The 26,846-nt window shown below is 41.0% G+C and overlaps 1 protein-coding gene across 1 annotated transcript; it reads right to left on the bottom strand.

Moving 5' to 3' along the window:
* Nucleotides 1-4,744: 4,744 nt before the first annotated feature.
* On the bottom strand, nucleotides 4,745-21,486 carry LOC124858727 (interleukin-17 receptor C). Its single transcript, XM_047350936.1, has 17 exons — nucleotides 21,093-21,486; nucleotides 20,941-20,956; nucleotides 19,652-19,759; nucleotides 19,441-19,520; nucleotides 19,287-19,337; nucleotides 19,087-19,180; nucleotides 13,157-13,299; nucleotides 13,013-13,066; nucleotides 12,843-12,909; nucleotides 9,383-9,561; nucleotides 9,251-9,298; nucleotides 9,122-9,167; nucleotides 8,880-9,031; nucleotides 7,094-7,153; nucleotides 6,959-7,010; nucleotides 6,748-6,855; nucleotides 4,745-6,650 (listed from the first exon to the last, which is right to left on the bottom strand). The coding sequence occupies exons 1-17, from the start codon at nucleotides 21,162-21,164 to the stop codon at nucleotides 5,734-5,736; spliced, it is 2,247 nt and encodes a 748-aa protein (XP_047206892.1). The 5' UTR covers nucleotides 21,165-21,486; the 3' UTR covers nucleotides 4,745-5,733.
* Nucleotides 21,487-26,846: the final 5,360 nt, after the last annotated feature.

A 26,846-nucleotide genomic window follows, 5' to 3' on the forward strand; every position in this document is an offset into this window, starting at 1 on the left:
TTTGGGTTATCAAAATAAATACAAATGTAGTCAAACTTCTGTAAAAAAAAAATTGAAAATCATGTATCTAATTTTGCTGCACTTTGTTTTGGTCCATCGCATAAAATCCCCCCAAGAAAGATCACTGAGTTTTCTGGTTGTAATGTTAAGAAGTGTAAGGAATATGCATAACTCTTGCTGCACTTTCAGTGGATTTGAAAGGGTTGCCAAACTCCCTTAACCTCTCTCCCAAATGCACCCACTACCTGGATGTGTACAAACAACCACTAACACACTTGTTCTAATATGTCACAATAACAAACTTTGAACATCCAAGGCACACACCCTGTAAATGGTTGCTTCATGCTTCTTGACATTGACAGTCATTACACTTTAAAAACTTCTATATACCCTTCTAATTGCATTTTCTGCCGCAACAAGTTATTCATTCTTTGTTGTTTTGGGTCACAGAAGAGCTGTATTAATACAGAAATTAAATTATATACAGGTAGACTTTATTTTCTAATTATGGGGCTTTTGAAGGCAAAGAGGTTGCACTGATTTTTTTAGGGTGTCAGATGTCGAAGCCGTCTCTGCTTCCCCGGGTCCATTGATTTCGGTACAGGTTTTAAAAGAGTGAAATAAACACAACTTATCAACTTATGTTTGCCTCTGCAGAGTGAGATAAAGGTGCTCCAGTCAAAACCTGTGAGCCCAACTCTGCTATCCTCTGTTCTCAGCTCGTTTTATTCAATCTTAGGGGTGTGTTCAACATATACATATATCATGTCACTCATGTATATAGCATAACATTTCCTTAGGCCCAAATAAGGAGTGCTTCTGCGACTTTGCACTTTCTATGCTTCTCACTCCCCTATATTTGTACCTTCCAGTTACACACATAGATAGTTTATATTCTACACAGAGTAACAGAGCACTGAATACAAGTGAATGCCACAGGTGGACTTTTTAAAGTTATTCTTAAACTTTTGAAGGCAAGTTTTTGCACTGCGTTTTAATTTGGGCAATCAAAGTAAAGGGGGGACTCAATACGAGTGCATGCCACACTTTTCAGATTTTTATTTATAAAAAAATAATAATACTTTTTCAAGGCCGTGTTTTGATGGATTTTGCACCACCTTTTTGTGTAAAATAAAGTCATGTGAAATCTTTGGACTGTTTTATATAAATTGCGCATCTGAGGCCTGTCACATTACTTTGCAAGGACATTTTCAGAACTGTAAGTAACAACTTTCAGCTCATGCCACTTAAACATAAAATCGGCTGTGTATTTATTGATTAGTCCCAGACCAATTAATAGCTCCAACTCTTTTTAACATTTAATCCTTAGTTTTCCTCATCCAAATGCAAAGCACTAAAACCACATCTGTTTGTTGTTTTGTACTGCCAACAGGCAGTCAAACAGACTGTCAATTTTTAGATCAGTTCTCAGACATCTTATCTGATTTAGTTTTAAATACAGATAAGGGCATAATAGTGGGGGGTTTTACCATTCATGTTGACACTGAAAGTGATAGCCTAAATATAGCCTTTAAGATTATCTTGGATTCATGTGGCTTTGCTCAAAACATTAATAAACATACCCACCTTTGTTTTCATTCTCTGGACCTTGTGCTGACATATGGCATTGAGAGTAAAGAAATAACAATATTTCCTCAGAACCCTGTCCTGTCAAGCAATTTTTAAAAACATTTGAGTTTAATTGAACTGAGTAGTCTACACTTTCATTATAGTAGATCATTATTAGACAATGCTGTAATAACCTTCAAAGAATCTGTTCCATTTTCCATTTCCTTATTATCACAGAAAAAACACAGATGAGGGCAATTATTTTGTTTCTTCCCCTTCACAAACTGATTCTCTTGTTCAAAGTGTTACTTCCTCTTTGTGTGGTGCATTAGACAATGCAGCCCCCCCTGAAAAAGAAGGTAATTATTCATAGGAGGCTGGCTCCCTGGTTTATTTCAGAGCTGCGTACTTTAAAGCAAAATGTTAGAAAATTGGAGAGAAAATAGTACTTTCCACAACCAGAGGATTCCTACTGAAACTGGAAAAATGGTCTAATGTTGTATAAAAAGACACTTCACCAAGCCAGAACAGCTTATTTCTCATTATTAATAGAAGAGAATAAGAATAATCCTGTTATGATTTGGGGTTGTGTGGTTTTTGGTTTCTGGTTTTTTCCTTATATGTTTTTCACTGCTCAAGTTTTGAATCATGCTTTTGTTTATTATTTTTCTGGTCATGTTTTAGTCTTGTTCATGTTTTGTCAAGTTTTGTTTGTATATTAGAGTCTCTGTTTTTGCCGCAGACACATTTTGTTCTGTCTGTCAATTAAGTTTATTCGGTTCACCTGCACCATGTTAATCAGTTTTGTTTTCCACCTGTACCATGCTCCATTTATACACACCTGTTCAGTTAGTTGTCGCGGAAACATCTTTCATGCTCATGTCTTGTTCTCAGATCATGTCTTGTTCTCAAACCAAGTCTTGTTTTTTTGATCATGCCATGCCTGTCTTGCCTGCCCGTTTGTTTTGTTCCTGCCTCCTGCTAAGTGTGAGTTTTTGTAATTAAACCTTTTTTCACTTACCATCACGATGCCTGCTCGTCTGCATTCTGGGGTCCAATATCTTGCAAACCCTAACAAATCCTAGGTTTCTTTTTAGTACAGTTGCTAAACCTACACAGAGTCATAGCTCTGTTGAGCCATTCATTTCCTTAGCTCTCATCAGGTATAACTTTATGGGAAATTAATAGATTTCATTAAAAAAAATCACTGGCATACTCCCAAACATGATTACTTCATCCTCAGTAAGCGAGACAGTACTGGAAGCAACTGCAGAAACTGATCTGCGTTTGGACTGTTTTGATCCAGTGGAGCTTCTTGAATACCAAAAATATTAGCTTTATCTAAACCTTCAACTTGTATGTTAGATCCAATCCCAACCAAATTATTTAAGGAATTGTTCTCTTTGACCACCACCTTCATTTTAGATATGATTAATCTATCCTTAGTAAATGGATATGTACCACAGGCTTTTAAGGTAGTTATAATGATACCTGTACTTTAGAAACTACTAAGAACACTGTCAAAAACAATGTGTATGTAAAGACGGAAATGTGTGCATATTAGTCAATAGTTGTGCATAAGTAAAATCCAAAAGAGGTATTGTATATTTTCTCTATAAGAATACAAAATAAAATATTATCAAGAGTATTATAAATAAAGCATTTTTCTTATTTATCAACCCCGTTGCCATGGCAATGCATCATAATAAATGTCCAAAAATAGAAAGTATTAAGAAAAATCCTCCAAGCTGCACAGCATCCGACAGTCATCCAAAAAAAATCAACTGTATCCACCACAAGAGGAATAGTTCCCAAAAAAGAATAAATCAGAATCAAAAGTAACAGAGCTACTCCAACCTGTTGCCACCTTGAGCGGCGCAATTCTAGAATATTCGTATTCTCATAGAAAAGAAATCGTATTCACAAACTGTTATAGCAAATTGTATTAATAAAGAATAAACCACAACTGTAAACTTGAACTTTCTGTTTGTAATTTCTTGAAGCTGTAACATTTTATTTTGTATTCTTATAGAGAAAATATACAATACCTCTTTTGGATTTTATTATGCACAACTATTGACTAATATGCACACATTTCCGTCTTTACATACACATTGTTTTTGACAGCGTTCTTACCCCATACCCACAATGTTTGGATCAACCATAAATACAAATGCAAAATTATGCTGGATCTTTAAATGCAGTTTGATGAGTTTTTATGCTGCAACCTGGAACCTCAGGCCCAGCTCCATATTAAATAATTTTTTATTCACAAGTGCGTAAACTAACCCACCTGGAACTGGGATCGCAGCTTCACAATATACTTAAAAACAAAACGACATCACAGTATGGGTCTTAAATAGGCTTTTGTTTACATTTTATGACTATGGACTTCATTTGTGATGATGCAGTTAAAATGTTTCTGAGTAACATCAGTGAGAAAGGTAGAAGACTGAAAAAGAAATCCTGTGCATACTATGCCTTGCAAAAGTATTCACTCTCCCTAAACTTTTTGCATTTTGTTCTGTTATAACCCCAAACTACAGAGTGATTTATTTGGATTTTATGTGATTGATCACAATGAAGTAGCACATAATTGAGTGAGCCAAGCATTTATATGGAACCACTTTTATTCCAATACCCCCATGTAAACTCCATCAGAGGGTTGGAGTAGTAAATACAGTCCACCTTTGTGCCATTTGGGAAGATCTCAGAGGTTTGTTAGGGAACATAAGTGAACAAACAGCCAATGAACACACCAAAAGGGACAGCAAGAAGTATCCCAAGCTTTAGAACTGTCACAAAGAACTGTTCAAACTATCTTTTGAAAATATAAAGAGTAAACAATTACGAACGTACTAAGACATGGGCTAAACCTAAACTAACAGACTGGGTAGTAGAGCTTTAATCACAGAAGCAGCCTGGAGCCCCATCGTAACTCTAGAAGAGCTGAAGAGATCCACATCCCAGGTGGTAGAATCTGTAGACAGGATGACTATTAGTCATGGGCTCCACAAATCTGGCCTTTGTGGAAGAGTGAGAAGAAGAAAGCTATTATTGCACTTCTGTGCTGGTAAACTACATGAAATCCCAAGAAAACCATTAACGTTTGTGGTTACCGTTTGTGGTAACACAGGGCCCAACACAGTAAGAACTTTTTACTAAGGACACTTTCTTTTCCATCAAAAGCATTTTATTATTCTGCATTCACAGTTTTATAATGCCAACAATGCTAAGGTAACACTAAATACTCTTTACTGAAGTAGCAAGAAAACACATAAAAGAGCTGCACAAACATTTCCTAAGGTGGCAATTACATTTGTGAGGTAATCCTGGTGAGGTGTAAGTTTACAGTTTAAAGTTGCTTTGCATAAAGTTGACCGTTGACTCAGGAGTAAAAGTTGGGAATGCATGGGAAAGTCCCTTTGTCTTGCTTTTCTTGCTCTAATGCTCTGAGATTTTTGAGGTCACAGCTTATGTTGAAATAAGACACATACGGGATTTTGCCTCTTTTCAAATGATTGCTGGAGTAAAATTATCTAAATAAAGTTTAGTAAATGTGCTGCATTGCCTTGAATTTGAATGTAGGAGGTAGTATGTCTGCATCATAATAAGAATAGCTAAAAGCAAACATTGTTTGCAGACCTTGCAGGGTCATAACATGAAAACATTCAAAGCGTGCGTCCAGTTAACTTGCAAATATGTCAGCCATCTTCATCTTTCGACATGCTGTGCTCTAACAACGGAAATCTTGACTGCTTTGGTTCTGTGCGTGTGATTAGAAAACCCTATGCAAATGTGTGCGCCACTGCAAACAGCAGTTTGTCCCCTACACTTTCACAACAAGCAAGCGAGCACACGAAGAAAGTGAAGTAATAATTTGCAAGCCAATTTTCATAGTGGTTAGCATATTTGCAGAGATAAGGCAGGTGTTCGCTACAGCCTCTGTCACGAGACATTAGCATAAAGCAGCTTCTGTTTTTGAGTGTTAAAATCCAGTGGACAGGAGTCTTTAGCTCTACTTAATATGCAAAACAAGCGGGAGCAACCAATGAATAGTTCCAGCAAGTCACCCCTGAGGTGCTCAACAGTGACATGCCACCTCCCAAAGTCTTAAATATCATGCTTCCCACAGGACAAGTGTCTAGTATGTGAAACTTGAGATCAATGCTCCCCCTCTCCCCATGGCGACATGTTCAGAAACTCCTGCTCCTGTCTGTTGCTGGGCATGCTAGCGAGAGACAGTGTCCGTCTGCTATGTGTCTGATCTGATGGTGTTTTTGCAGATGACGAGACACACTGTGCTCGTGTCTGAGGTAGAACTGTTTGTAGCCTCTTGGTCAGCTGGCGAGCCAACCATACAGACAGAACTTTAGTCAGGAGTCTGGGCCAGCAGTGCCATCTGAACTCGCCGCTTTTAGTCCCTCCTCTCACCTCTGCCAGCTCCTGTATGAGTCCGCTGAATTCTTGTGGTACACAGTAGCGAGGGACCCCTCTGTAGGCCTGCGGGATGTCTCTGTTGTGGCAGAGGCCCTGGAAGTAGACAATAGCAACATCTTTGCCTTTGCCTTCTTGCAGAGCCCCTTCTAAAGAGGCCAGAGCAGCCACAAACACAGGCTCTATTACTGTAGAAGGCTCCTTTTGTGAGTTTTCATCTTCAAAACTTTCGTTTTCTCGACATTTCTCTTTTTTATTTTTACCCAGCCTCCATCCATTAAGTTTTAAATAATCATGCATTGATGCTCTTATTTTGTCAGGTCTCCAACTATTATCCATATTCACCCTCTCGACTATCCATCTCTGACAAGTCCTTTTAGCTTCAGGACTCCAGACAATCAGTATTTTCCCCTCTGCCTTACGGATAGCTTCCCACTGCCCATAGAGCCAAGGGAGCGGACCTAGATCTGCTACGCTAGCCCCATTCCCGGCCTGGGTCTGCGAGGTTTGGGCCCAAAGAGCAGTGTGCACTGATGCACCAAGTTTCTCCTGCAGTATCGAGCCTAAGGTGCACACGGCGGAGATGTGGGTCGACTGATCCGACGAACAGACCAGCAGCAGTGGCCTCTTAATAGTCAGCCATCCTGGATGTAAGGAAAACACAGAACATGTGTTCATATCAATAAGATATGTGGACACAATCATTGTGCAACATGAATGAATCGTGACAACCAAACTAACCTGCCATTCCACTTTTTGTGGCACGTTGGATAAAAACTCCAAGTAACATCCCAGTGACTACAATTATGAAAACTCCAACGGCATATACGCCCCACCTGTTGTGTGTGTCTAGAAAAACAAACAGCAAATTTAGCTTTTACTTTGAATCTTATTGGCTTTCATGCATGATCCCCAGACATGCAAACAGGCATGTGTGGGTGTGATGCCTTACAGTCTGGGCATAGGATTCTTCTCCCAATAAGAGCCGGATCCGACTGCCACACCTGCACAACAAACAAGTCAAAAACCACATGAAGAAAATACAACATGCATAACCAGAAATTAATTCTTGAAGTATTTTCTTTACCTGCACACATGGCCTCTCTGTAATGTCCAGAATGGGCACATTCATCCTCTGATTGGTAGCCTGTAATAGGAGAGAGAGGTCACAACATTTAGCAACCTGAAATTATAAGTACTTAATTTCTTATTCATTAAAAATTTAAAAACGTTTAGTGTAGACATACATTTCACTCCCGACACAATTATTGCCAGTCTAAATGAAGATTTAAAGAAATAACAATAACCAGACTCTTGTAAATTGCCCCTTTTTTAAGTTTGCAGGATTCTGTTTTTATAAAAAAGGTTTTAAATGACTTTAAATACTTTATAGTCTGGCAAACATCAAATTGCAAATTGACTGTGGAATACTGCCATGATTATATTACAAGTAACCCACATTTTCCTTTTTTTTTCTTTCTTTTTCATACAAAGTCCTCACTATCTTCTGTGAAGTTTTAGATTTTATTGTTGATATGCTGAAAATTGATGCATAGCACTTTAAAATACGTTAACCCACCAATTATTGTACTAAGTAGTCCTTTGCAATTTCTGTTTTGCATATACAAAACAGCCCTTTCTTCTCAACCATTGAGTTTTGATTAAAGGCTTCATCAAACCAGTACTCTCCTGAAAAATCCAGCGCCTTACCTCAATATTGCTTTTTTATCTCCTAATGTTATGATTTATTTCAGTATATACACTCACTGACCACATTAATTTTAATTTTATTTAATTTTATTTAATTTCTTGTTAAAACAAATGTTGAATCAAACAACCATAAAATTGGTTGGACCAAATTTTTTGGACTGTGGGAGGAAGCCAAAGTACCCAGAGCGAACCCATACATCCACAGGGAGAACATATAGACTGCATGCAGAAAGACCCCAGGCCGGTATTCCATGATGATTTGATGAATAGTAGCTCAAAAAACTACTTGATACAGCCAAGGTATACTGAATGCCTTCTCTGAACACACTATATAGTTGAATCCTGAAGCAAATGGGCTACATTAGCAGAAAACCACACTGGGTGTCATTCTTGCCAGCTAAGAATTGTAAAATGAGGGTCATCAAAAGTCAAAAGGGGTCCAAATTGGTGTTAGCAAGATGTACCTAATAAAATGGCTAGGTGAGTTTATGTTTAACACAGCCTGTCTCTTGCTTGTTCTTCTAGCTACTCCCACAGCAAATCATCTGCTTCTAACTCCCTCTATGCCCAACATCCTCTCCCTCAATGCTAACCCTCTGCATATCCATGCTCAAAGCATAAAAACTGTTATCTGAATGATTTTCTAAATGTGATGTGACATCTCATCGTGAGAGATGAGGTGTCACATCTCTCATGATGAGAACAAGTAAAGCTGTTTATAATCAGTCTGTCTGCTACAGAACAAAGTAAGGCAACATGATAAAAAAAAAAAACTATGTAGAGGCTCATTGGGAACATGTTGAAGCACAGGATGTTTTGTGCTTCATCGCCAGTCAAAACCATCTCAGCCATGCATTGCTAACTCTGTCATCATTCATAATTTCTTATCAAATCTAACAAGATGGTTGACCTCAGATATTTCAATCCATGCACTTATAATTACTTTACTTCTCTATGTACCTACAAACTGAAGTAATTCAGGTCTTATTCGGACATTTTCACTGCTGTTTGGGAAAACAAATTTCCCAAACAACAAAACAAATTTTAAACCAAAAAGTGTTTCATTTTCCTCTTGATTTTGACCCATAAAACAAAATGTCTTTATTAAATCAAAGCAATTTTGCATATTTGCATTTATTTCAATACCAAACATCTAAACTAACCATTGTTTCAGAGTGTATTTGCCCCCTGGGCACACATCCTGACTCAGTAAGGACACAGAGTTGAGCTGAGAACTTTGCAGGCAAAGTTGAGGTAATATGCACCGACATGCTCTGTCTGTCTGGTGTGACATATGTCTCCCAAGAAGGTTCATCTGTAAAGGTCAAGAGAAGAGAGTGAAAACATTTGGATAAACTTTGATGCATCGTTTGCTGCTCATGTATAAACTCTAGCTCTGACTTACCTGCCTGGAAGAGGCAAGAGATATTGTGGCTGTCTTGAATGAAAAACTGCAAAAATGAAAAGAAATTTTAGTATTACAAAATAAAATTTTAAAAAAGCAAAGGGGACATATTTTTGTTTTAAGTCTTACCTGCACACATAGCTGTGGGTGTTTGTCTATTGTGGATGTTTTGAATTTCTGTTTAAAACAAAAATAGCTTGTTAAAGAAAACAAATCATTTATTAATTACAATTAAATTATTCTCAAATGAGCCGATTTTACCAGGGGTTCTTTATTTTCCTTCTCCAGAGTCGAGTTGGGAACAGGTATGCAGGCGTGATTGTTCATCTTCCAGCAGAGGGCAGCAGAGATGTTCTTTGTGCAGGCAGGACACTCTGATCTCCACAACAAGTGGGACCCAAACACTTGCACTTCAGAGGTCTGCAGAATATCTCTGATGTCTGGTGATTTTTTTTTTTTTTTTTTCAAATAAACAGATAAAGGCAGTTAAAATTCATTCATTCATTTAGAAAAATATATTTCTGGTATTTGTGTTGAAGCCTGTCAGATATTTCTAGTTTACAATGTCTCACCACCAGCCTGTTTCCCCAGTCTCCATGGTAATCAATAGTTGTACTGACCAACTGATGGAAGTGGTTTCCACTTTTTTCTTTACTGCTTCCAGTTTTAGCTAAGAGTTTGGCTACAGATCCAGGACAGGCAGCTAATGGAGAAGGACCACTTCTTGGTAACGGTTTTGGCTACAAGCACCGCTAGCAGTTAGATTTAGAGATACCGCCACCCAGCCTGTAATGCAGAGGGGGTGGGGATGAACTCAGACGTGGCTGGACATGGATGGGATACAACAACCTTTGTCCTGCCTATACCTGTATTACCCTGAGAAAAACCCACAGTATCCAGGTAACCATCACACAGCCTTGATGTTAAGCTAATTAAAATCCAAAGGAAGGGTACCGATATAAATACAAATGTCCACCAAAACACAAACTCACAATTTTTCTCTAAATTTTCTTGATGAAAATTTGGCCAAAAAAAGCAGAAAACTGATGTTCTGGAGTGTGGACTAATCAGCAGTCCTGTTGGTGAACAGTTAAGTGGACGTTTGAGAGCTAGGATGAGGATCTCCAGTGACCTTCACAGAGAAGTTGATGCCTTACTGAGGAACTATATGTATATATTCATGTGCTGTTTAAATGAGTCCAAAATCTGAATAGTAAGAGTTTGGACTGTTATAACGCATGATGACACAAGGTATACGTCAAGCTTCTATTGGCACGAGTATTGTTATGTTTTCTCATAGTTTTATCTGCTTGAAGATTGGGGTTTACATGTCTGTCTGTGTTTTCTATTTTGATTGATTGTTTTGTCTGAAATAAAGGCAAATGATAAAAGAGACTAAAATCACAGAAATCTCTTACTTGCAGGTCAACATGCTAAAATGTTCTATCTGTAATAATAATTTCCTTACTATTACCCAAAAGATTAACACCAGCTGGAAAACACAGAGATGTCGTTGTCTCCTGCAGATTGGCTCTAAACTAACAGCTGTCTAACAGCACTGTGGCCCATCCTCCCTCTCCATCTCACAGCGTTCTTTACATCCTCACCTGTTAACATGCGTGTAACCATCTCAAACCAAACAGACTGCGACATTTAATTCCACAAATTACCAGTATACACCTCTTACTCAATGCATTAATGAGCCTTTATACAGATGCACCTAACCATCCAAGTGCTTCCAAACGAAACTAGAAGAGGCCTTTTCTATTGACTGTTTGAGGCTTTATTTCTGCATGCAGAGACTCTGAAACTGCTGTGGCTTCTACTATTTTGAGAGTTTTAATCAAAAACCTTTATCAGATGCACCATGCTATGAATAACCTGGGTTATAGAGTGTGTTGTTTCTGCTGAACAATTTAAATATGTCATTAAAAAATTGTCCCTCTTTTTAGATGTTGTTATTTATTGCTTCTTACCACTTTTGGAACTGTGCTAGGTTGTTGCAAGTTAATAAGAAAAAGGCAAGAAAAAAGAAAAAAACCTGCTTTGCTTTGACCATGATCCAGCCTAAAATCCTGAAAAAGTTCTAGAATAATGCATATTTAATGTTTTGTTTTCTTAGCAGAGACAAAAATGTTTTGCAAATATTGCAACTTTAGTTTTTTCACTTTTGAATCTAATTCTAACGGTTTTATTAGCTTAAATAGTTTAACTATATATATTTACAGTTTAATTTTCACGGAGTGACATTTTGGACCTTGTCTTATGGTTTCTGTGATGGTTTATTTTGTCTAGATGTTTCTATTATGTTGATTAGTCTGTTTTGCTCCCGCTACCGCCTCCTGGTGTTTTGTTGTTTTCCTCCTCGTCGTTATTCCCTTTCTGTGTTTTTATTCTGTTCTGTCTAACTTAGTTCTTTATGTTTAGTTTCTAGTGTTCCAGTTCTTCTTCCTGTTAGGTCAGCTTGAGTTATGGTTTACTTTTATTCTAGTCCTCTGCTTCATTCTCAGTTTGTTCTTTCAGTGTTTGTTTGTTTACTTGTAGTCAGGGTTTCTTTATGGTTTCCTTTTGCTTAGGCCTTAGGTTCTTGTTATTCTTCTGTTCCTTCCAGTTCCTCTGTTTCATTTACCTCTTGGTTATTCTAGATTTCTTATGTTTTGGTTTAGTCTATTGTTCTGCTTAGGTCTATGTTTCTCTTTATTGGTTAAAATATTGCAGCTAAAAAAACAGTTTTCTGGATCATCAAGAACTTCAATATAAAAGATTAGAAGGCTTTAGGGTGTCCAAGAGCTTCCAGCAGGTTCCAGGATTGAATCATGATAGAATCATGTTGCCACCAGTGCAGAGCTTGCTCAGTACTGACAGCATATCGGTGTAAGTGGACAGTAGAGGACAGTAGCAACGTTTTTTTTTTCTCTGATAAATCCTACTTCTGATGATTTGGAGCATCTGGAAAATCATTTGTTCAGGGAAAAAAACAGGGGGGCAACCTTGTTTTATACTTCATGAATAAAGTGTGGCATTAAAACATCCTCCAAAGGCAACTCCTTCCAACCAGCAACAGGCACAATTTAGTAATAATCAGTGTATTTTCCTGTATGATGGTGTTAACCATCAGGGCAACCAAATTCTGGCCCTGTGGAAATAAAACTCTCCAGATCCTAACCCAACTGAAAACCTGTGGTCAATCCTCAAAAAGCAGGCAGATAAACAGAAGCCAAAAGCTGCAGTAATAAGACAAGAATGGGTCGCCGTGCATCAGGATATAGACTAGGAGTTGACATCGAGCATATCAGAGAGAATTATAGAAGCTATAAAAAAGTGTCAACAATGTTAATATAATTCTTATATACACAGCAATATCATTTTTGTCAAGAACTCTGCAAAAATGGTTGCCTTCTGATTTCAGACAAAGAACAAAAATAGGCCAGAGGTAACTTTTTTTTCATAATTCTAGGTTGAGTTCACAGCAGTTTCCTGTAACGCAAAACTCTTCATGTAACAACATCCTTCTAAGCAGAATCATTGCTGGAAACTGTGCTCACTTGTAAAATGCTCACAGAAATAAAGTCTCAAAAAGGCTGTTTTTAAGCTCAAATTTGAAGAAACTCACCCCCTAGCATATTCTAAATTCCCCAAAATGATTACATTGGGTTTGAGTTGTGACAAGTTAAGAGGTTTCCCCTTATAGAAAATAAGATGATTCATCAGCCACACTCACCAAAAAGGCTTTCATTTCGAAATGGGCACTTTTTATGTCTTGAGGCATCAGCGTAGGTGTAATACATCTGCCAGTAAAGACAATGAATATATAGAAAACATGAAAACCACATAAACATCACCAACACATCATCATAAAATACCCTTTTTCAAAATCTGAATGGTGCTCACCTCTACACACACACAGGGCAGCAGGTGGGGAATGCTGAGAACAGCTGAGCGATGCTGAAAAAAGAATACACAAGTGTAAAGAAGAAATAAATAACAAACATAAGTGTTATTTTCAAGTCACATGAACGGGCCTCGAATGCTCACAGTTGTTTGTGGATGTCCCCCACTGCAGTGACCAGATTTCTTTTCATAACACCATCTGACATACACCAGGTCTCCAGAATCCACTTTGACTGAAATGGTTTTGGATGACTTATTCACAGACAGGGTGTAGTCTGGTCGAGGATCTAAGTCAGACAAGAAAAAATACAGCTGCAGGATGTGAGCCAAAATGCAGAGAAAGCAGCTGAAAGTGAAGAAAAACCTAAATAAATTACCCTAACTGTAAGTGACTAATACAATAATTCACTTTATTTTCATTTGTTTCTGATTAAGTCATTTACACTATGTAGTAGACGCTATGTACTATGCTACCTCAGAAATATCAATCATAGCAAAGTATTTCTTAAGGTGAATGATCTTACTCTGCTAGTTTAAATCTCAGTAAGCCTTTAAAAAGATGGATAATTAATGTATGGTCAATTTAAACCTTCAAAGTGTTAAACTGAACGTCACAGCGGATCTTGAATGGGCTGCTGCTCAATCCAGCAGAATATCTCATTTGGAAACGTCACTAACTTTGAATAGTAAATCGCAGGATTTGAATCCATTTGTCACTAAGGCTACTCGATATGAAGTAGCACACTTTTCAAAGCTCCCCTTGGTGGACTGAGACAGATACAGAACCAACACCAACAAGAGAGCCCAGTCAGAATCATTCTAGCCTTATAAACATTAAAGTTTGTGTGGTACTGGTTATAAAAACTCCCCTCCTTGAACCGCCACCTTAACGTGGTGGAGGGGTTTGAGTGCTCGAATGATCCTAGAGGCTATGTTGTCTGGGACTTAAATGCCCCTGGTAGGGTCTCCCATGGCAAACAGGATCTAGGTGACGGGTCAGACAAAGAGCGGTTCAAGAACCCCTCATGACAACTACGAAATCGAGGCACGTGACGTCGCCCGGTACGGCGGAGCCGGGGTCCCAACCTGGAGCCAGGCCTGGGGTCGGGACTCGTCGGAGAACGCCTGGTGGCTGGGTTGCTCCTCGCGGGACCCGGCCGGGCCGAGCCCGAACGAGAGATGCAAGACCATGAGGGACCGGTGCAAAGAGGATTGGGCGGCAGACGAAGGTTGAGACCTCGGCAGCCCGATCCCCGGATGCTTAGGCTGGCTCTAGGGACATGGAATGTCACCTTGCTGGGGGGGAAGGAGCCTGAGCTGGTGCGTGAGGTCGAGAGATAGTGACTAGACATAGTCGGGCTCGCCTCCACACACAGCGTGGGCTCTGGAACCCATCTCCTCGAGAGGGGCTGGACTCTCTTCTACTCTGTAGTGGCCCACGGGGAGAGGCGGCGGGCTGGGGTGGGTTTGCTTGTCGCCCCCCAGCTCAGCCGTCTCGTGTTGGGGTTTACCCCAGTGGCATCCCTGCCCCTTCGGAGTACCCGGCCTCCTTGGCGTCCCTGTCGGGGGTGCTGGATAGTGCCCCTCCCGGGGACTCCATTATTCTGCTGGGGGACTTCAACGCCCACGTGGGAAACGACAGTGTAACCTGGAGAGGCGCGATCGGGAGGAATGGCCTCCCCGATCTGAATCCGAGTGGTGTTTTGTTATTGGACTTCTGTGCTAGTCACGGATTGTCCATAATGAACAGCATGTTCAAACATAAGGGTGTCCATCAGTGCACTTGGCACCAAGACACCCTAGGCAGAAGGTCAATGATCGACTTTGTTGTCGTATCATCAGACCTTCGGCCGCAGGCTTTGGACACTCGGGTGAAGAGAGGGGCTGAGCTGTCCACTGATCACCACCTGGTGGTGAGTTGGATCCGCTGGGGGAGGGGAAAGCTGGACAGACTTGGCAGGCCCAAGCGCATAGTGAGGGTCTGCTGGAAACGTCTGGCGGACCCCTTGGCCAGGGGTCACCTCCGGGAGAGCTTTGACCTGATCCCGGGGGATGTTGGAGACACAGAGTCCAAATGGACCATGTTCTCCGCATCTATTGTCGATGCTGCCGCCCGTAGCTGCGCTCGTAAGGTCTGCGGTGCCTGTTGCGGCGGCAATCCCCGAACCCGCTGGTGGACACCGGCAGTAAGGCTCAAGCTGAAGAAAGAGTCCTATCGGCTGTGGTTGGCTTGTGGGACTCCTGAGGCGGCTGACGGGTACCGTGGGGCCAAGCGTGCCGCGGCCCGGGCGTTGGCAGAGGCAAAAACTCGGACCTGGGAGGAGTTTGGTGAGGCCATGGAGAAGGACTACCGGTTGGCCCCGAAGCGATTCTGGCAAACTGTCTGGCGCCTCAGGAGGGGGAAGCAGTGCTTCGCCAATACTGTTTACAGTGGGGGTGGGGAGCTGCTGACCTCGACTGGGGACATTATCGGGCGGTGGAAGGAGTACTTCGAGGATTTCCTCAATCCTGCCATCACGCATTCCCTGGTGGAAACAGAGGCTGGGGACTCGGAGTTGGACTCTTTCATCACCCAGGCTGAAGTCACCGAGGTGGTTAAAAAGCTCCGCGGTGGCAGGGCTTCGGGGTTGGATGAGATCCGCCCTGAGTACCTCAAGTCTTTGGATGTTGTGGGGCTGTCATGGTTGACACGCCTCTTCAACATTGCGTGGAGGACGAGGACAGTGCCTCTGGACTGGCAGACTGGGGTGGTGGTCCCCCTTCATAAGAAGGGTGACCGGAGGGTGTGTTCCAACTACAGGGGGATCACACTCCTAAGCCTCCCTGGTAAGGCCTACGTCAGAGAGTCTGGCCGATAGTTGAACCCCGGCTTCAGGAGGAGCAGTGTGGTTTTCGTCCCAGCCGTGGGACACTGGACCAGCTCTATACCCTCTACAGGGTACTCGAGGGTTCATGGGAGTTTGCCCAACCAGTCCACATGTGTTTTGTGTACCTGGAGAAAGCATTCGACTGTGTCCCTCGTTATGCCCTGTGGGGGGTGCTCCAGGAGTATGGATTCGGGGGCCCTTTACTAGGGGCCATCCGGTCTCTGTACAAGCGGAGCAGGAGTTTGGTTCGCATTGCCGGCACTAAGTCAGACCTGTTCCCAGTGCATTTTGGACTCCGGCGGGGCTGCCCTTTGTCACCGGTCCTGTTCATAACTTTTATGGACAGGATTTCTAGGCGCAGCCAAGGGCCGGAGGGGGTCTGGTTTGGGGAGCAGAGGATTTCGTCTCTTTTTTTTGCAGATGACGTGGTCCTGCTGGCCCCCTCTAACCAAGACCTACAGCATGCACTGGGGCAGTTCGCAGCCGAGTGTGAAGCGGCAGGGATGAAAATCAGCTCCTCCAAGTCCGAGGCCATGGTTCTCGACCGGAAAAGGGTGGCTTGTCCTCTTCAGGTTGGAGGGGAGTTCCTGCCTCAAGTGGAAGAGTTTAAGTATCTCGGGGTCTTGTTCACGAGTGACGGAAGAATGGAGCGAGAGATCGACAGACGGATCGGTGCGGCTGCCACAGTAATGGGGGCGCTATGCCAGTCCGTTGTGGTGAAGAGAGAGCTGAGCCGAAAACGCAGCTCTTGATTTACCGGTCGGTCTACGTTCCTACCCTCACCTATGGCCATGAACTTTGGGTCATGACCGAAAGAACGAGATCCCGGATACAAGCGGCTGAAATGAGCTTCCTCCGTAGGGTGGCCGGGCACTCCCTTAGAGATAGGGTGAGGAGCTCGGCCATCCGGGAGGGGCTCGGAGTAGAGCCGCTGCTCCTCCACATCGAGAGGAGCCAGTTGAGGTGGCTCGGGCATCTACAGGTCCTTCTCAAAATATTAGCATATTGTGATAAAGTTCATTATTTTCCATAATGTCATGATGAAAATTTAACATTCATATATTTTAGATTCATTGCACACTAACTGAAATATTTCAGGTCTTTTATTGTCTTAATACGGATGATTTTGGCATACAGCTCATGAAAACCCAAAGTTCCTATCTCACAAAATTAGCATATTTCATCCGACCAATAAAAGAAAAGTGTTTTTAATACAAAAAACGTCAACCTTCAAATAATCATGTACAGTTATGCACTCAATACTTGGTCGGGAATCCTTTTGCAGAAATGACTGCTTCAATGCAGCGTGGCATGGAGGCAATCAGCCTGTGGCACTGCTGAGGTCTTATGGAGGCCCAGGATGCTTCGATAGCGGCCTTTAGCTCATCCAGAGTGTTGGGTCTTGAGTCTCTCAACGTTCTCTTCACAATATCCCACAGATTCTCTATGGGGTTCAGGTCAGGAGAGTTGGCAGGCCAATTGAGCACAGTGATACCATGGTCAGTAAACCATTTACCAGTGGTTTTGGCACTGTGAGCAGGTGCCAGGTCGTGCTGAAAAATGAAATCTTCATCTCCATAAAGCTTTTCAGCAGATGGAAGCATGAAGTGCTCCAAAATCTCCTGATAGCTAGCTGCATTGACCCTGCCCTTGATAAAACACAGTGGACCAACACCAGCAGCTGACACGACACCCCAGACCATCACTGACTGTGGGTACTTGACACTGGACTTCTGGCATTTTGGCATTTCCTTCTCCCCAGTCTTCCTCCAGACTCTGGCACCTTGATTTCCGAATGACATAAAGAATTTGCTTTCATCCGAAAAAAGTACTTTGGACCACTGAGCAACAGTCCAGTGCTGCTTCTCTGTAGCCCAAGTCAGGCACTTCTGCCGCTGTTTCTGGTTCAAAAGTGGCTTGACCTGGGGAATGCGGCACCTGTAGCCCATTTCCTGCACACGCCTGTGCACGGTGGCTCTGGATGTTTCTACTCCAGACTCAGTCCACTGCTTCCGCAGGTCCCCCAAGGTCTGGAATCGGCCCTTCTCCACAATCTTCCTCAGGGTCCGGTCACCTCTTCTCGTTGTGCAGCGTTTTCTGCCACACTTTTTCCTTCCCACAGACTTCCCACTGAGGTGCCTTGATACAGCACTCTGGGAACAGCCTATTCGTTCAGAAATTTCTTTCTGTGTCTTACCCTCTTGCTTGAGGGTGTCAATAGTGACCTTCTGGACAGCAGTCAGGTTGGCAGTCTTACCCATGATTGGGGTTTTGAGTGATGAACCAGGCTGGGAGTTTTAAAGGCCTCAGGAATCTTTTGCAGGTGTTTAGAGTTAACTCGTTGATTCAGATGATTAGGTTCATAGCTCGTTTAGAGACCCTTTTAATGATATGCTAATTTTGTGAGATAGGAATTTTGGGTTTTCATGAGCTGTATGCCAAAATCATCCGTATTAAGACAATAAAAGACCTGAAATATTTCAGTTAGTGTGCAATGAATCTAAAATATATGAATGTTAAATTTTCATCATGACATTATGAAAAATAATGAACTTTATCACAATATGCTAATATTTTGAGAAGGACCTGTATACCGGATGCCTCCTGGACGCCTTCCTCGGGAGGAGTTCCAGGCACGTCCCACCGGGAGGAGGCCCAGGGGACGGCCCAGGACACGCTGGAGGGACTATGTCTCTCGGCTGGCCTGGGAACGCCTTGGGCTCCCCCTGGAGGAGCTGGAGGAGGTGTCTGGGGAGAGGGACGTGTGGGCGTCTCAGCTGAGTCTGCTGCCCCCGCAACCTGGTCCCGGATAAAGCGGAAGACGACGAGACGACGAGTACTAACTTTGAATAGTAAATCGCAGGATTTGAATCCATTTGTCACTAAGGCTACTCAATATGAAGTAGCACACTTTTCAAAGCTCCCCTTGATGGGGACTGAGACAGATACAGAACCAGCACCAACAAGAGAGCCCAGTCAGAATCATTCTAGCCTTATAAACATTAAAGTTTGTGTGGTACTGGTTATAAAAACTTTTGCAAATCTTGCAACTCTGACATTGTTTTCCCATTTGCAATGGGAACATCCCCCATAATGCTTCCCCTGCATCTTTAACATAGAGGCTGCTCTCAGAGAGGTAGAAACCAGATGAAAGAAGGGAGACAAGAGCATGAAAAGATATGATATACGAAAATCAAAATAACTCACCTGGTACAAGGTAATAAACACTGCAGTTTGTCGATTTTGAGATGTACGACACAGAAACATTCTTTCTAGCTTCAGCCTTGAAGTCATACTCCAGCTTCCACCGGAAAAAAAAAAACAAGAAAAGTACCAAAGTGTACTTTTAAATGTACACAAAACTATCTCCAATAGATATTAGCTTATAAAAACTTTAAGGTAATTACCAGGTAATGTTTTTTTGGATGCTTGCAACACCTGATGTTTTCACACTCACTCTAGGGTACAATAAAAGATGGTACCATTGTAAACAGTAATATACACATGTCAAGCTCTGACATCGTTATGACAATGTAAACAATGTTTAGAAGCAAAGAGAACCTTTCTTTTGCATTTCCGGATAGGCAAGAAAACCTCTTTATGTTCTCTGTATATTTCAATCTGCGGTGACTGATGAAAGTCTGGAAGACAGCAGTTTGAGAAACCTCTTAGCAAATAAACCACCATGAGAACTTGAAAGATGATGAAATGATTACAGATAAATGTGTAGCAGCACAGTCAGAGAAATGAAAGATTAGGTTATAGAACGTACCCTTATTTTTCATCCAAACCTGGAGAGTTATCCTTTCAGAATATCCTTTCTCCTTCTCTTTTAGTGCTGTGGAGATCAGGTTTAAAGGACACCGTCCCTCAGCAACTCCTGTCCACACAGAGATGAGCATTAGTGCAACATGGGGCCAACATCAAGGGTCTGCACATGTTTTTGAAATTGAATTTTCCTATCAGAAACCAGCAACAAAGTACAAAATCATGTGTTTTTTTTTTTCCATTTTAGAATGTTAAATATGCAATTGAAAAATAAATATTTTTTCTCCTTTGTGGTCAATATTGAATAAGAAGAACATTTAATTATTTTATTTTCTAATTGAAAATAATAAAAAATAATCCCTTTTTCTTATATTTTGACACCACCATGTAACTCATTTTGTGCTAGCAAAATAAATTACGTCCTCTTTGTAATCAGAAGTTGGATTTTCTCATAAATACAACAAGAGCGCCCCTGAAGCTGGAATCCCGACTTGAAAAGTTGGAGCCCGAGGTTGAAATATAGCTGCTGCATTTGTAGAAGGTAGCAAAGGTTGCCGGTATGAGCTATTCTTTTCCACTTCTGATAGTCTGGATCTCATAAACTGAGTGGCACACACAGTAATGTAAAATATATATATTTTTTCATCTTTTCTTCTAGTGTGTTAAAATGTGCATGAAAAAGAAAGAAGTATACAACCAACTTTTAGTTTGCAACAAAACAAACAGACAATCCATATTGTTTTCTATTTTGCACCTAGAACGCGCCAAACAGGGATGTGACGTCATTCCCAGGTCCAGGAGAAATAGAAGCACATTTTCCACGCGCGACGTCACCGCCCAAATTGTAGGGTTGAGCGTCTTCAGTGTCGGCCTCACAAACGAAATAAAAAAAATCTAACTTTTTTTTTTTTTAAATCCTCATCTAAATACCTCGAAAGCTTAGTCACATTTATTTTACCCTATGTTATTGTTCACCTGTAATGGTTTGGTGGTGAAAAACAGGACACAGCGCCCCCTACAGTCATAGTATAGGATGGCTGTTTAAGGATTTGGGAAAGGTGTTAATTTTTCGTTTCTCTTTGCCTGTGATCTGATGTTTACATTAGTTTATTGATTAAAAACATATATAAATATATACATATACATTTCTACTCATTCGCTTTTAATCAATGTAATATTTGGTATTATAAAACAAAAATCAATGTTTAACCAAAGCATGCACAAAAAGTCGCTGAACTGATGCTGCAGAACATTTAGTGTGAGAAAAATTATACAAAAACTAAAATAACTCACCAGTTTGGTTAACCTCCTAAAAATAAGTAAAAGAGAAACGACACACGTTCAGAAAATGGGGATCATTTCACAAAGTTTAAGTATAAAGTTTAAAGAAATTGACCCAGTGGTGTTTAAAATCCAGATCAAATTAAAATAAATGTTTAACTCACCTGGCAGTCTGGGCAACAGTCCACCTGCAGGGAGCACACGGTAAGCAGCGTCAACACAACGATGAAAGACATCCTAAACAGCTGGAGGTCGTAGAAAGAGACGCGGAAATGCTTCTGTTAAACACGCCGCTGCTCCATCATGAAGCTGCGGGCTTTCCGCTGGTTGCCTCCGCGGGCTGCTTCTGGTAACAGCCGTCGGAGCCGCCGTCTTCCTCCTCCGCTTTTCAGAGGCTTTATTCCCAGGCTACAGTGACGCTCTGAATGACTAAACACGAAGGCGTCAGTCTCCCCCTCCTGTCTTTCGTTTTTGTTTTACTATTTTTAATGAATAATCGGAGCAGACAGCACAAACTGTATTTGAACAGAACCGGAAACAGAATATATAAATGTCCTGCCAGTTTATTTAACTAAGACTCTTTTTTTTTTACAGCGCCTTGAAAAAGTATTCACATCTCTTGATATATATATTTATACATGCACATATGTATATGTACATACATATATAATGATTAGATACACTTTCTCACTTAATATAGGTCTCTTTATTTTCATGACTACATTGAAAATTCTCATCAAAGGCAATAAAACTGAACACACATGGACTTATGTAGTAAACAAAATGTGTGAAATACCTCTAAACATTTTAATATTTTAGATTCTTCAAATTAGCCACCCTTTGCTCTGATTACTGCTTTGATTTCTTGGTCTTCTCTCGAGAGCTTCATGAGGTGGTCACCTGAAATGGTTTTCCAAAACAGTCTTGAAAGAACTTCCCAGAGGTTAATATTTCAGTCATCACAGCAAAGGGAGGCTTCTTTAAGGAATCTAAAATGTAAAACAGCATTAAAGTTATTTTACAATTTTTTGTTTGCTACATAATTCCACATGTTCATTCACAGTTTTGATGCCTTCAGTGAGAATCTACATACAATGAAAATGGTCATAAACATAAAGAAAACCATCAAATAAGAAAGGGGTTCTAAACCTTTTGACCAGTAATATATATATATATATATATATATATATATATATATATACAGGGGTTGGACAATGAAACTGAAACACCTGTCATTTTAGTGTGGGAGGTTTCATGGCTAAACTGGACCAGCCTGGTAGCCAGTCTTCAATGATTGCACATTGCAACAGTAAGAGCAGAGTGTGAAGGTTCAATTAGCAGGGTAAGAGCACAGTTTTGCTCAAAATATTGAAATGCACAAAACATTATGGGTGACATACCAGAATTCAAAAGAGGACAAATTGTTGGTGCACGTCTTGCTGGCGCATCTGTGACCAAGACAGCAAGTCTTTGTGATGTATCAAGAGCCACAGTATCCAGGGTAATGTCAGCATACCACCAAGAAGGACAAACCAAATCCAACAGGATTAACTGTGGACGCAAGAGGAAGCTGTCTGAAAGGGATGTTCGGGTAATAACCCGGATTGTATCCAAAAAACATAAAACCACGGCTGCCCAAATCACAGCAGAATTAAATGTGCACCTCAACTCTCCTGTTTCCACCAGAACTGTCCATCAGGAGCTCCACAGGGTCAATATACACGGCCGGGCTGCTATAGCCAAACCTTTGGCCACTCATGCCAATGCCAAACGTCGGTTTCAATGGTGCAAGGAGCACAAATCTTGGGCTGTGGACATTGTGAAACATGTATTGTTCTCTGATGAGTCCACCTTTACTGTTTTCCCCACATCTGGGAGAGTTACGGTGTGGAGAAGCCCCAAAGAAGCGTACCACCCAGACTGTTGCATGCCCAGAGTGAAGCATGGGGGTGGATCAGTGATGGTTTGGGCTGCCATATCATGGTATTCCCTTGGTCCAATACTTGTGCTAGATGGGCGCGTCACTGCCAAGGACTACCGAACCATTTTTGAGGACCATGTGCATCCAATGGTTCAAACATTGTATCCTGAAGGTGGTGCCGTGTATCAGGATGACAATGCACCAATACACACAGCAAGACTGGTGAAAGATTGGTTTGATGAACATGAAAGTGAAGTTGAACATCTCCCATGGCCTGCACAGTCACCAGATCTAAATATTATTGAGCCACTTTGGGGTGTTTTGGAGGAGCGAGTCAGGAATCGTTTTCCTTCACCAGTATCACGTAGTGACCTGGCCACTATCCTGCAAGAAGAATGGCTTAAAATCCCTCTGACCACAGTGCAGGACTTGTATATGTCATTCCCAAGACGAATTGACGCTGTATTGGCCGCAAAAGGAGGCCCTACACCATACTAATAAATTATTGTGGTCTAAAACCAGGTGTTTCAGTTTCATTGTCCAACCCCTGTATATATATATATATTCTTTCAAATGCGTGATTTTATATGACAGTATAGTATTAATTGTGAATTAAATGGAAATGATAGATCAGTATGAATAAGATTAGCTCTCAGGCGTCCCCTTGTGGCTCCGGCTCTATGTTTAGGGTCTTTGTTCTGCCAAGAGGTGGATTATCACTCCAGTCGTAAGTTTTTCCAGCCCTAACAGGTTTTCTTCCTGGATTATCCTGTATTTGGCTCCATCAATCTTCCTAGTCCCATTTTCCCCACCACCGTATTTAAATATGGAGATGGTGCAATCAGGGAAAAGAGCATACATTTGTTGTGTCGTATACATGGCATGTGAGAAACTGCAGATGAGACGTGATATGGCTTTCCTTTGCCATTCTTCCATAAAGGTTGGATTTCGTGGAGTTCACGAATACGGGTTGTTGTGTTGGTAGATTGTCCCACTGGAGTTGTGGATTTCTGCAGCTCCTTCAGTTTTACCATGGGCCTCCTGGCTGCTTCCTCTCCTTGCTCGGCCTGTCATATGGACGACATATGTCTTGGTCAGTTACTCTTCCCATTTTCAGATGATGGGTTAACCATGAGATCTTTAAACCGTGTGGTAATTGTTTTAGCTCCTAACATGAAGAAACACAATAGAATTTAATACTGGGCAGACCATTTTGATCTCAGTTGTACCGTCGGAAGGTTGTGACAGGCATTTGTTCCCCTTTATATTTATTTAAATTTTTTTTCTCAGTGAACACTCTCCTGAAGGTGAAAACATATAGGCAAAAACAAATACAAAAACCCAAATAAAACGACTCTCTCTGAGAATTATCACAAAATTGAAAAGACAAAAAACAACCACAATTAAATAAGAAAATGTATTTATTGGTGTGCATTTCCTCTAGTCCACTAACTATCTAAATGCCAGACTTCCTGGAAGAGACAAAATTCTAGTTTCTGCCGGAGGCTAATAGGCACCTTGCATTGTAGCTTTGCCCCCACTGTTGGCTTGGTGTTAAAGATTTTACGTATAAAATTTGCAGCTTATGTATCATTTCAGGTATTTGCTGAAATGCAAGTGAACGACTCAGGAAAGTTTGTAGCATTAATTAAGAACTGCAGATCTTTATAAACACAACTGTGTCACTCAGAAGTATGGTGGTGAGGTAATAATGATATGGGCCTGTCTCGCTCTAGTTGGTCGCTAAAAACCTTTTGGGAAGAGAGGTTAAAAAATGCTCACTTTTTTGTATATGACAGTACCCTTCCTGAATATCTAAATCTGTTACTGTACTAGCATAATCTCACACAGAAAAATCTTAACAATCAAATCAATGATTTGACTTGATTTGTTCAGAGTGGGGAAAATAAATTCTTATTAATTTCCAGTGAAACACTTTTTGAAAACCTTGACAATTTCTATAAAAACACATGTTTAATTTTAGGTTAATTAGCATTCCAAAGAAACCTTTATTTGTATTGGTGGTTCCTAGAGTCTGTAGAAGTAGAATGGGAGGCAGCTCCTTTAGTTATCAGGGTCCTCTCCTGTGGAACCAGCTCCCAGTTTTAGTCTGTGAGGCAGACACCCTGTCTACTATTAAGGCTAGGCTTAAAACTTTCCTTTTGATAAATCTTACAGTTTAAGTGACTTAGGTTATCCTGAGCTATGCTGCTAACGGCTTAGACTGCTGGAGGACATAATGACCATGTTCCCTCACTCTGCTACATTCTCATACTACTCTCCAATTTTGCATTATTTGCTGTTATTTGAGCTTTTAACTTTATGTTCTCTCTCTGCTTTTTCTCTTCCTAGAAGCTACACCTGGTCTGGCTCTGGGTTTAGCTGTGGCATCTTCATGGAGGGGGCATTGACTGAGCTGCTGTTATCAACAACTTAATGTTCTCCTTCTACAGATGATATACTTGGCCCTGTCTTTCACTGTTTAATCCTGTCTCTCCTAGACATAGCTACTGGCTGACCTTTACTATGAGTAACTGTATACACTCTCTTTAATTCTCTAGACTTGAAAAGTGGTACAGTTTATCTGCTTAGCTGTCTTTCTCTTCTAGATAAAGCCACTAAAGAAGCTACTACTGTTTTTAATGTTTTACTTTTTCACACAGAAAGTACTCCTGAATCAGTGCTTCAGTGTTCTTTTGTGTGTGTGCTCGGTTCTCTCAAACAGTGGCAGATGGCCGCTCATACTGAGCCTGGTTCTGCTAGAGGTTTCTTCCTGTTAAAGGGGAGTTTTCCTTTCCACTGTCACTACATCCATGCTTGGTATGATGGATCGCGGCAAAGTAAACGACGCAATGCAAGCGACTATGTTCTGTCGCTAAATGCTCATCCAGGAGAAGTGAATGCTGCAAGTCACTGACTCCATGCAATCTGCTGGGTTTCCTTAGTTAAAAAAATCTTTAAACCAACTTGAATAATAAATTGAATTTGACTGCATTGTTTGATAATCCATTGGAATGAATGTACCTGACTTGAAATCTGTCTGTATTATTCAATTGAATTGACTTTGTAAAGTGCCCTTTGTTGTGAATTGGCGCTATATAAATAAACTGAATTGAAACTGAATTAGCTGCACCTTTCTTTAAGCCACTCTTCAAAATGGGAAAGACAAGGGAACTAGCCATTCAAGTACAGCAGATGTGTTGATATTCATAAGACAGAAAATGGCCACAAGAAAATAACATATTTTCTGAACTTATATAATCTAGAGTCATAGCAATAATTAAAGAGTTTAAAACAAAATGAACTGTAACAAAGAGGGAAGGATGGCGGGGGAGCACACATGGTGAGCAGGTTGTTAAGGAAAAATCTCACTGACTGAACTGCAACAAAGAGATCCATCTTAGGCTAACTATTTCACATATCAACATGTTGTTTGGAAAACATGCAGGAAAAAGTATTTGTGTCCCACTAACACAAATTTGCTAAATGCTGGAACTGTGTGTCTGTTTGGTCAGATGAAACTGAGATTGAGATTTTTGGCAACAAACTCTCCAGCTGGGACTAATGTAAAGCAAAGGATGAACATGTGGAAAAACATCTCACACTCACTGTTAGTCATGGCGGTGGCTCTGTGATGCTGTGGCACTAAAGGCTCTGGTAAATTTTATTTCTTTAAAATATTGAAACATTCTGAATAAAAATCTGTGAGCTTCATCTTTGTGGTCCACTACACACCTGTCAACATACCCAGACTCGCACGCCCTACACAGAATGACAACGTGCAATCAACCAGCACTTTGAACCAACAATAAAGGTCTTGAGTAAATATCCCTCATTGTTTGAAGAAGATGGAAATGGATTTGGCTCACAAATATTTGAATTAACTGTAATGTCATGTTTGATACATTTATAGAAGTCCCTGGCCGTGAAACACTTCTAAAAACCAATCTTCTCACTGTTAAAATATACACAGGTTTTCTCTTTGGGTAGAATCCAA

The sequence above is a fragment of the Girardinichthys multiradiatus genome, chromosome 1, assembly GCF_021462225.1.
Source record: "Girardinichthys multiradiatus isolate DD_20200921_A chromosome 1, DD_fGirMul_XY1, whole genome shotgun sequence".
NCBI lineage: Eukaryota > Metazoa > Chordata > Actinopteri > Cyprinodontiformes > Goodeidae > Girardinichthys > Girardinichthys multiradiatus.